This window comes from Hyla sarda, chromosome 1 (genome assembly GCF_029499605.1).
Source record: "Hyla sarda isolate aHylSar1 chromosome 1, aHylSar1.hap1, whole genome shotgun sequence".
Classification (NCBI taxonomy): domain Eukaryota; kingdom Metazoa; phylum Chordata; class Amphibia; order Anura; family Hylidae; genus Hyla; species Hyla sarda.
The window spans coordinates 296,792,472-296,804,582 of NC_079189.1; the positions used below are offsets into that span (position 1 = coordinate 296,792,472).

Below are 12,111 nucleotides of genomic sequence, written 5' to 3' on the forward strand. Positions count from 1 at the left end.
TTAACTTTTCTTAAATAAATATATCTGAGAAAGTTTTTTATATTTAGTCCAATATTAAGTCATTTGACTTTTTATATGTGGATTTTATTTAACCCATTAAGGACAAGGGGGTTTTCAGTTTTTGCACTTTAGTTTTTCCTTTAAAAAAATCATAACTCTTTCAATTTTGCCGCTAAAAAAAATCCATATGATGGCTTATTTTTTGCGCCACCAATTCTACTTTGCAGTGACATCAGTCATTTTACCCAAAAATGCACGGCGAAACGGAAAAAAAATGATTGTGAGACCAAATTGAAAAACAAAAGGCCATTTTGTAACTTTTGGGGGCTTCTGTTTCTAAGCAGTAAATTTTTCGGTAAAAATGACACCTTATCTTTATTCTGTAGGTCCATACGATTAAAATGATACCCTACTTATATAGGTTTGATTTTGTCGTACTTCTGGAAAAAATCATAACTACATGCAGGAAAATGTATACGTTTATAATTGTCATCTTCTGACCCCTATAACTTTTTTATTTTACCACGTATGGGTCGGTATGCTGGCTCATTTTTTTGCGCCGTGATCTGAAGTTTTTAGCAGTACCCTTTTTGTATTGATCGGACTTGTTGATCACTTTTTATTCATTTTTTCATGATATAAAAAGTTACCAAAAATACACTATTTTGGACTTTGGAATTTTTTTTGCGCGTACGCCATTGACCGTGCGGTTTACTTAGCGATATATTTTTATAATTCGGACATTTCCACACACGACGATACCACATATGTTTATTTTTATTTACACTGTTTTTTGTTTTTTTTTTAAATGGGAAAAGGGGGGTGATTCAAACTTTTATTAGGGAAGGGGTTAAATGATCTTTATTCACTTTTTATTTGCAATGTTATAGCTCCCATAGGGACCTATAACACTGCACACACTGATCTTTTACATTGATCACTGGTTTCTCATAAGAAACCAGTGATCGATGATTCTGCCGCATGACTGCTCATGCTTGGATCTCAGGCACTGAGCAGTCATTCGGCGATCGGACACCAGGAGGCAGGTAGGGACCCTCCTCGTGTCTAACAGCTGTTCGGGACGCTGCGATTTCGCCGCGGCGATCCCGAACAGCTCCCTGAGCTAACCGGCATGGTTTCACTTTCACTTTAGACGCAGCGTTCAACTTTGAACGCCGCGTCTAAAGGGTTAATAGCGCATGGCACCGCGATCACTGCCGCGCGCTATTAGCCACGGGTCCCGGCCGTTGTTAGAGGCCGGGCCCGACCCGCTATGACGCGGGGCCACGTCGTGGCCCCACTTTATAGAAAGGGAAAGGACTCAGGATGTACCAGTACGTCCTTGGTCCTTAAGGGGTTAATGTAGATAACACCATTCAAGGTATATTTGTAAAATACATGAGCAAAAAAATGCTGCAGCCTGTGTGCTTGGCTGGGACAAAATACAGGTGTGGCTGAGACACACAGGCAATAGCTGCAGGGACCATACAGCATTAGTGCCCCAGCTATTGCATTGTCAGAGGATTATTACAAACTCAAGCCCACTGACATTATAGAAATAGCAGGAGACCCCTGGATTACAGGCCTTAGAAAAAAAATATATATGGCCCTGAACCAGACATTCAAGGGGTACTCCCATGGAATTTTTTTTTTTTAACAGATTTGTAAATTACTTCTATTAAAAAATCTTAATCCCTCCAGTACTTATTAGCTGCTGAATACTATAGAGGAAATGGTTTTCTTTTTGGAACACACAGCTCTCCCCATCCCCATAGCAAACATATGCTGCTCTGGACAGTTCCTAAAATGGACAGAGATGTCAGCAGAGAGCACTGTGCTCATGATGACAGCAGAGAGCTCTGTGTTCCAAAAAGAAAACTATTTCCTCTGTAGTATACAGACCCTAAAAAGTACTGGAAGGATTAAGATTTTTTTAATAAAAGTAATTTACAAATATGTTTAACTTTCTGGAACTAGTTAATTAAAAAAAAAAAAAAATGTTTCCCACGGGAGTACCCCTTTAAGTTATGTAAGTGACTTACTTTTTTTATCCAAACAGGAAAAAACCTAAAGCTTATACATTCAGCTCTAAAAGTGAAGGTGGTGAACCTACTAATATATTATAAAGCTGTATAAATAGCAGTCCTGCCATTATAAACATTATTTTGTTTGATCTCTCAATATGTTTTGATAGATACATACATCTAAATGAATCATAGCTTAGTATATAATTGCCAATATAAGTGACTATCATGTCTGGGACAGCACAAGTAAGGCTAGGAATTTGCTGCGCTAAAAGGGCCCCTCTGCACTACACTTCAAACTGCAGCATAAGGTTAGGGGTCGAAGCTGTGTTTGTGTTTATGTTTAGGACATACATTGTATACTCGGCAGCATCCATTTCCCACTGACATACATTACAAAAAAATCATGAGATACTTTGACATACAAAAGGTCTAACCCTGTTGAAATTCCTGCAACTGTTGTCAAAGTAATTCTGAGATTTGACTGAAATGTATGAGCCCATGTTGTGGAGCCTAATACAGACACTTACCATATCAATCCCCATCCACAGGATATTTTATGCTCCACCCAATTCACCTAGGAATGCACACAAAACCTCCCAGAAACACACATTTAGGGGTACAATTGATAAGCCACATCTGTTTTAAATGGTGATCATGTAAAAACTGAGAGGACTTGTTGCCTTTATAGGGTCAACATTCAAAAAGCTGTCAAACTATAGAGGTATAAAGAAGAATAAGTCAAGTAGAAGAGTTGTTCGTCACAGAGAGAAACCCACCTTTTCTTGGTACTGTCTGCGAGAGGAGTCCAGGGACTGGATAAGAGCAGTGGCATGTCCAATGAACATGGCATAGCATGTGGCACCTACGATCATACTCAGCATCGTGAGCCAGATATCAGACATACTCTCTGGAGCTTGGCGTCCATAACCGATGCACAGCATGTGGCTCATGGCCTTGAAAAGGGCGAAGGAGTACAATTCACTCCATGAGTCGTTCTGTGCAAGAGCACAAAAAGCAAAATTAAACAACCTTCTAGGTGGTGCCCATCCCCATCCTGCTAGCCAGGTTGAAAACAAGCTTTTATACAGTGTTTCAACCCTGTCTCATAGTTAAGCTAAGAGTGCACAATCCCAATTTTAACGTGCCCGTGCTTAAAGGTGGCATGGATGAGGCATGCCACAGATGTGTACACGTTTTGTGCAAGGACATGAGCTTCACGTCCCTAAGTAACCATATAATAATGCATGCTGCAACCATGGAGGAGCGAGCATCAATAAAGTGCCCCCACGCACTTGTGCAAACACTGTGCTACACATTCATGCACCACTACATTGCATTTCTAAGTCGTGTCCCATAAACAACCCTCTAACACACATACACACCAAGAGATCCAACTACAGACACTTTACCCAAAGTAGCAGAATGAAGAAACCTCACTTGGGCTGAAAGAAGAGAGCCAGAGAAAGTAGAGAGAGTGAGACGGATGTAGCCAGATCATGCTGGGATGACAGGTCAGATGTGGTGGTAAATATAGACAAATATACAATGTTAGATGTATCCACAACAGAAAACGGGGAATTCACAGAATGTAAAGGCTGCAAATAACGGAAAAATTCCAAGAAGGAAATGCAGACATCTGAAAGAGCAACTCAAGGGATTACAAGCGGAAACATGGAAAGGAAGACAATGAAATTAATCAGATAAGGTCAAAATAGAAAACAGGAACATACAAGTGAAGAAAGGACACAGCCAGGAGGTGAGGTGAAAAGAGACAGAAGAGAGAAATCTATTATTATTCCTGTGCTGAGCCATGCGATTCCAGCCGACACACAAACCAAGTCACTGATCCCTTTCTCCTGCCCCTCCGTGGTTTCTCTTGTGCCACTTTGCGGCCAACTGGCACCGGCCTTCTGTGCCAAGCAGAGTTACAGAGAAAGCTTCAAGGACTTAACCCCTTCTACATCCATTTTTGTTAAATTATCTAATCCTGCTTGAGAAGCGGTATATGAAAATGAAGATCTGTAAACAGGGAATAATATGGGGTTGTGCCCTTGGAGTAACCTTGTGATGAACAAAGAACATGAGGTTTGTAGAAGCTAAGCGCACTTTGTCATTCAACAATCATTTTATTATTCAGGTCTGGATCAAGAGAACTACCCTATGGTTTTATGTCTACAGCTCCTATGTAAATCTGTCCCTGCAAAGCTACGGACAACAAACGGTTCAGTCTTCTCTTGTAGTCATGTGTTACTGCCTTCCAATCTGTGCCCTCTTGTATGGTCTGTTGGTTAGCACTAAATGCCCCCATATATATGCCTCCCAGCATTCCCCCAACAGATGATGTCAGGAAAGAGAAGAATCAGGCATGCTAAACTACAGGCATTTTAGGCTTTTTGTTTTCTTTTTTTAGCAACGTTATTTCGCTCTATTTTATAGACTTTTTTGGGGTCCAGTAAAAACTTCCAACCAAAAAACAGCTGTATGCAAAATAGACATCCTTCAGGACTTTATCTTCTCAAAATACATCCCAAGCTATGTGCAAAACTACAGCCATATTTTGGCACATAAATGGTCAAAAAGAAATTCCTTGAACTTAAAGGGTTATTCCAGGAAAAAAAATATTTTTATATATAGTTAAACAGATTTGTAAATTACTTCTATTAAAAAATCTTAATCCTTCTAATAATAATCAGCTTCTGAAGTTGAGTTGTTCTTTTTTGAATGACAACATTACTCTCTGCTGACATCTCTGCTTGTCTCGGGAACTGCACAAAGCAGAAGAGGTTTGCTATGGGGATTTGCTTCTACTCTGGACAGTTTCCGAGACAGGTGTCATCAGAGAGCACTTAGACAGAAAAGAACAACTCAACTTCAGCAGCTCATAAGTACTGAAAGGATTAAGATTTTTTAATAAAAGTACTTTACAAATCTGTTTAACTTTCTGGAGCCAGTTGATATATATATAAAAAAGTTTTTTCCTGGAATACCCCTTTAATTTTTACGGATAAAAAATGAAGCTTTAAAATTAAAAAAGTTAAAATTGTGTGGTAACAAACAGCCTGTAGTTTTTTTGGGGGCATTTTTTTCATATTAAAAGTGACTCAAAAAAACTGTAGGAACATAGCCTTATGGCTAAATAATATTCCATAAAAGCCAAGAGCAGCAACACCAGCTTTGAAGCTCAGGTTTCTGATAAAAATGTTAAAATGAGTAGACCAGAATAAAAAGCCTATAGATCAGATCATCTATACATCATTATTACAATTTACAATCATGGAATGAATATTGGTCCAGCCAGAACTACACAAAACCCGTATAGGCTACTTACAACCATCTTGTTAATGGACACCCAACAGTTACTGGGGAATTCTTGAAGCATAGGGACAAGGAACTGAAGACATCCATCCCAGTGGCATAACAAGAGCATCATGGCAATCAAGTTAATAATCCGCATCACAGCACTAGCCAGGTCATAGGTCATATGGAAAATCTGCAAACAAGATATAAAACATTTACACAATAACCAGCAGTTGTCATCTATATGAACTAGGACATGCAATAAAAACTTAAAAGCATAAAAGAGGCGGATCTGTTAATATTTATAGACAATGGCCCAGATTATTCTGCCGAAAAATCTGGTTTTGTCCATAACAACCAATCACAACTCAGCCTTCATATACTAATAACCTTAGGTAAAATAAAAACAGGGCTGTGATTGGTTGTTATGGGCAAAACCAGTTTTAGGCCAGTAGTCAGGAGATGCTACGGCACATAACACTCTCAGCCCCGCCTCTTTGACTCCATAGGCAGGAATAAAAACTTGACTTTATGACTTATGAAACAGTATTATAAAAAGGTAATTTTATTTAATGCCTCATTGTCTGCAGATGGGTTGACAAACTCCATTTAAGTTGTAAAAATCAGTTCAGTTCAGAATAAAAAATTACTTTGATCCTTAAAAAGTCCCACAATGTAAAATGTCTATGTTGATCTTGCTACATTATTTTACCTTTACCTGACTATTTAGCAGCACTATACTTTAAGGGAATCTGACTGCAGGGTCACCTGTACTAACCTGAATGGACACGTAGATAGTGCAGGTGACCCTGTTACTAATGCTTCTTCAAGATATTCATCTTGTTGCTAATATGGTTTTTACTTCTTAACTGCACTGAGAGGCGGCTGTTCCTATATGTGCAATATTTTATCCCGCCCACTCCGGCTGCCATTTACAAAACTCCTATTAAAGTCAACGACAGGCTGGAGGGGGTTTGAGAGCCCTTGATCACGAGGTATGGGCCCCAGAGGTAGCACCACATCACTGGAATATCTTGCTTTTTACACAGAGATTGACAGCTTGTATGCAGAACGATCTGTGGGGTAGGGATAGCCTCTCAGTCCTGAAGGCATTTCAAGGGAAACTGACCGGTTTATAGTGGTGGTATAACACGGGGTTACAGTGCAGGTAAAAAAGATTACAACAAGCAGATACCTGTTGAATCAGCCTCCATTGATAATACCCAGCTTTGTACAATGGGGGAGGGACCCGGCATACCCAGCAAGTGATACCTTGTTATAATCCGGAATCCGGGAATTGGCTGTCAGCCCTTTAGCCAATAAGCTAAAACAGACAAAATGGGGTACAGCGCTCCATGGTGCATTAAAAGATAAACCTGTGAGGTGTATAGAATATGAATTCAACGCTCACCTATAGGGGTTGTGTTTCCACATACACAACAATGGTGAGTGCGTATAGTGGTAGTGTCCGCAGCCGGCCGGTCAGGTATAGAGATCAATCCGATAGCTTCAAAGAGGAACACCGGTCTCAATGTGGCGCTGGACACAGATGGTATACACAAGTGGATAAAAGCAAGGTAGTTTATTCTCCCATCATGCAAAGCGTTTCACTGCAACAGCAGCTTCATCAGGCATTTGATGCCTGATGAAGCTGCTGTTGCAGTGAAACGCTTTGCATGATGGGAGAATAAACTACCTTGCTTTTACCACTCGTGTATACCATCTGTGTCCAGCGCCACATTGAGACCGGTGTTCCTCTTCGAAGCTATCCGTTTGATCTTTAGCCAATAAGGCTGAGTTTACCGATGGTGGTATGTTATGGACCCAATCCTGGTTTTCGCTAAAATACTGGTAAAAATACTATAATGTGTGAACTCAGACTAAAACAGAATCAAATCACAGAAGACAGTATATTCCAAGCTTAGAATTTACTTCTCTTATCTGCTGTGTTCAAAGGAAGAAGATCCATTTCTTACATAATGTTGCCCTCAAATAATGTAGCATAGGAGACCGGAGAGCTTTGCTTACAATCAAAGTATTTGTTTATATGGTTGGCTATGATCCCCAGACTAAATCTGGCCATACACATAAGATAAAAATAGGTTGATGGTTAAACAACAGTTGAATGAACGTTCCTTTTGCAGACACAGCCATACACATTCCAAAACATGTCACAGTTGTTCAAAAGGCCATACATCACTGACACCGGGTGAAGAATGAACAATCTGAGAATATGCTTTCCAAAAGATAGTTTGAGTACGAAAATGTTTTCATCTATCAAAAAAAAAAAAAAAAAAAAAAAAATTATATATATATATATATATATATATATATATATATAGCAAACTTCTTTTCAGATGAAAACAGTTTGCCATCAGTTTGCTAAAATGATCGCTAGTAGGTAAATTTCACCAGAAGAACAATCGTTTTAATTGAAGTCGCCAATTCTTATCAACTTTGATCTGATGTCTATGGGCAACTTAAAGTGGTACTCTGGTTTAGAAAATCATATCCCCCTATTCACAGCATAAGTGTCTGATTGCATGGAGTCCGACTGCCCCCCCCCCCCCCCCCCCCCCCATCTCCCCATCTCCTGAACAGGGCTTTACTACTCAGCTGCATCTTCCCTGGGCGATCCGGCCCCCACATTGGAAGACGCGATTGTCCTCAACAGTAGTGACGGCCCCTCGGCCGGTGATCTACTGAGCAGGCCATCATGTTCACCACGTGTGTGTCTACGTAGGACCATGAATGAGGGCCTAGAGTGAACAAAGGAGAAGACGTGACTGGTGATTTAAGTTGTGAACGACGGGTCTGTTCAGGAGATTGCAGGGGTTCCCAGCAGCTGGACCAAACCACCCCCACCTCCTGTGAGAGGGGATATGTTTTACAAAACCACAGTGCCCATAAATAAACATATCTTTGGATTTGTTGCACAAACCAAAATGCAAATAAGTAATAAAAAAATGCAAAACTGCATAAGTACAACACTGAGAAGCATTTAAGGTGGCCATATTTTGAATAAAGTTTGTTTGACCTCCCCATATATATGAACGTTAGGCATGTTTCCTCTATGAGGAGAGAATGGATAAGCCCCAGCCAGATAGCTCTGGCGCTGGTTTATCCCTCCCAGAACAATCTGATCAGGCAGTGAGAATCCAACACTCCCCATACACCTTAAACAGTTAGCTGACAGTCTGGTTCGGACAAATTTAGCCTATAGTCACACAGTATTTTGAATCTCATTTTGAGGCATAAAACAAACTATCAGTTCATGTACTTTAAGGGTAAGATTACCCATGTCATACGTTTCTGCTACGTATTTTACTACCAATTAAAGTCGATGGGTAGCAAAATTAGCTGCAGAAAAAACGCTGAAAAATACGCCACATGTGACCCTACCCTGAAGGGGTATCTAAATTTCTGTATTTTTGTATTTAAATAAGGCAATCACCACAAGATGGTGTTATCACAAATTGCACAAGCTTCAGCCTGTTTTTGGTCGATTTAACCCTGACAGGAAGTTGTGTAGGTCTTTTTCAGTGTGGTGCTGTCTCAGCAGCTCCCTGGCTCCACCTTCTGTTACAAGACAACACATCATCCTCTGTTGTCTCAGGAGGCTTAGGCTGGGTTCACACCACGTTTTGTAACTACGGTTCCCGTATACGGCTGGGAGGAGGGGGGGGGGGGCAGGGCTTAATCGCGGCACCCGCACTCAGCTGTATTCAGGAACCGTATTTAATGCATGTCTATGAGCCGACCGGAGTGAACCGCAGCCTCCGGTTGGCTGCGTTTTCGGCGTATGCGCAGGCAAAAACGTGGTCGACCGCGTACTGCATTCGGCCGAAAATGCAGCCGACCAGAGGCTGCGGTTCACTCCGGTCGGCTCATAGACATGCATTAAATACGGTTCCCCTATACGGCTGAGTGCAGGCGCCACGATTAAGCCCCGCCCCCCTCCTCCCAGCCGTATACGGGAACCGTAGTTACAAAACGTGGTGTGAACCCAGCCTTAGCTGGATCTTGTCTTTGAGCTCAAGCCTGTCCCTGAGTGATGTCATCACCTCTCACCAGCCCCTACAGCCTACATCACCATCTCCCTGTCATATCTATATATATCTTTATTAAGGACATTTAGGGAGAATGAGGAGTGTTTACAGTATGCTGTCTTGTGCTGAACAATGCCGCAGGCAGAGAAGTAGACAGGGAATGAGTGTGGCAGTTGTTTGTGCAGGTGATTGTGCGATAGTCTGCTGTGTATTTGCTTTTGTGAGTGGTTATTGTACCTTTTAATTTGACAGTCTTTATTTTTATTATATACAAACTGATTACCAAAGGAAATGGATGGAGATAAGTACTTTGAAATACTCGAATGCTGCAGTTCACTGTTGCGTGCTGGCTGACACATCCTAGAAGGCACCTTGGGGCCCAATATGTCACTTACACTGATAGACCAAACCAAGGGTCTGCCAGAGGGGCCATTAAAGCATCTGCTGAATCGCCCTGTCATCTGACTGAGCGTTGGAATCATTGCCGCAGTGTCATTAACAATCAATATTATTTACCACACAATTCTGACTCTAACACATGTCAAAATATATATCACTGTATAGAGACAACTCTGACATGCTGCAATGGGCACAATGTCAAAGACAGGGTTGATGATAGAAAGTTGTGGGGTTGTTTCAAGGCTATGAACACTAGAAAAGCATTGTTTTTATTCTTCTTCTTAATGATTCTCTCCTGTAGACTGCCTTGTATCTGCTCTCTTCTCTTTCCCCAGCCTGTGTAAAATGTCTCACAGGCTGGATACCTGGTTGATCTCTTTGACCTGGTGTGTATCACTACCCCGTCTTGTTGCTATCTCTAACACTGAAAGAGCAGAAAGTCCCTCAGATGGGTTTATCTTAACCTACTCTGAATAGCAGCTAACTAGCAGAAAAATTGTTAATAAAGACTACTACATTTGCAATTGAGCAAAAAATTAATAAAAAATAAAAAAATTAGTGCAAAGGTGTCTAAAACATCCAGCCTTCCTGGAGCACAAATAACTACAGAACCCTCAAAAATTTGTCAGAGGCAGGGACACACCGTACTACCTGCCAGCTTAAAGCGGTACTCCGGTGGTCAATGTGTTTTAATATCTTAACTTACCCTTGTTGTTGTTTGTACTTCGTTTCCTTTGTGTCTTGGTTGCTATTTTTTAGTTCTCTGGTGTTTTTTTTGTCTGCAAGTTGATGTTTTTTCAGCTTTTGCTGTTTCCTTTTTGTTTCTGGGCTCCAAACTACAAATCCCAGCAGGCCACATGCCCTGTTTTTTTCATTTGGGGCGTGTACTTTGCTTTTGTTTGGGTTCTGCCCGGCTTACTGCTTGTCCACCCCAGTACTTCCCCTTTGTTTTTTGGTGACGCCTAATTCCCGCCCCTTCTGTTTAGCATTCTGTCTCTCACGTGGCTAGGTGTTTGGTCGCTATGTTGCCCTGTCAGTGTTTGCTTATGTTTGTGGAGTATTGGCCGATCAGGAGTGTCAGTTGTACGTGACGCACACACACGCACGCATCAGTTTTTCATCAGTTAGTATCAGCCGTCTGCAGACTCCCGCTGCCAGGACTACTACTACTCCCATCATGGAACAGATTCCTTTCCATGATGGGAGTAGTAGTTCCCCGGCTGTGGGAGTCTGCAGGCGGCTGGCTGGGAGGCTAGATTAGTGTTTGCACTACTACCCCCATCAGGGAACAGAGTCTGTTCCATTGCGGGGGTAGTAGTACAGGGGATAAGGAATTGATCGCACTGGGTTATAAAGTGCTGCGCTCCCCTGCGATTTCTGTACAGTGTATAGTTTTGTTTTTAAATCCCCCGCGGGTAGCCCTGAATGGCCAGCACCGAGCCGGCGGGGTTTTTAAACTACTACTGTATTAACCCCAAGCATATTTATAATAAATTACTGGACCCAGTGTGCAAAATAAGTTTATTCCCCCCCCCCCCCCCCAGTGTCCTTATGCCCCCGTTTGCAGCCCTCCCCTCCCGTCATTATCTGTGAGAGCTCACCGCCGAGACCAGAGTGCACAGTGTCCATATCATTATCCTTATCCCTCTCTGCCTGATGCTCCTCATCTTCTTGGAGCAGGGCAGCAGTGGGGACACTGGCGGTCGGCGGCAGCAGCAGATGAATGAGGCCAACATATCCTGCATGTAGGCTCCATTCATTCGCCGCAGCCACCCCTCATGTCCCCATGCCCCGTCTTTGCTGCTCATCTCCGGTTCCCGACATGTCCTCACTGCTACTCTGCTCCAAGAAGATGAGGAGCATCAGGCAGAGGGGGATAAGGATAATAATAGGGACACTGTGCGCTCTGGTCTCGGCAGTATGCTCTCACAGCAGGGGGGTTTGCAAACGGGGGTATAAGGACACTGGAGGGGAATAAACTTATTTTGCACACTGGGACCAGTAATTTATTATAAGTATGCATGGGAGCATAAATTTGGGGTTAACCGGCCGAGCAAAACGCAACACCAATCAAGGCAGCCCCAGTGAACAAACATACAAATTCATACGGAGGGCCTGTCAAAGAATGCCCACTCTCTGAGGCGGGCAAAGAAGAAAAAAAAAAAAAACAGCTACGCGTTGTCCACAGCACAAGGATACATTGTCATGGATACATTGAAAAACGACAGCACATCCGGTCCAAGATACAGGTTCTAAAAACACAAACATCTTGCAGAAAAAAATACATAGAAATTAATAAAACCTTCACAATAACAAAAGGGAGCTACTTCACTCCCAAA

General features: G+C 42.0%; 1 protein-coding gene across 3 annotated transcripts in view; it reads right to left on the reverse strand.

Annotated features, from left to right (window-relative positions):
• HCN2 (hyperpolarization activated cyclic nucleotide gated potassium and sodium channel 2) overlaps positions 1 to 12,111 on the reverse strand; it is a 77,037-nt gene that overhangs the window by 29,291 nt on the left and 35,635 nt on the right. For all 3 annotated transcript variants that reach the window (XM_056518011.1, XM_056518012.1, XM_056518013.1), the window contains exons 3-4: positions 5,356 to 5,517; positions 2,804 to 3,022 (exon numbers count right to left, since the gene is read on the reverse strand). In XM_056518011.1, the coding sequence (XP_056373986.1) occupies positions 2,804 to 3,022; positions 5,356 to 5,517 (381 nt within the window). The remainder of the gene's footprint in view (positions 1 to 2,803; positions 3,023 to 5,355; positions 5,518 to 12,111) is intronic.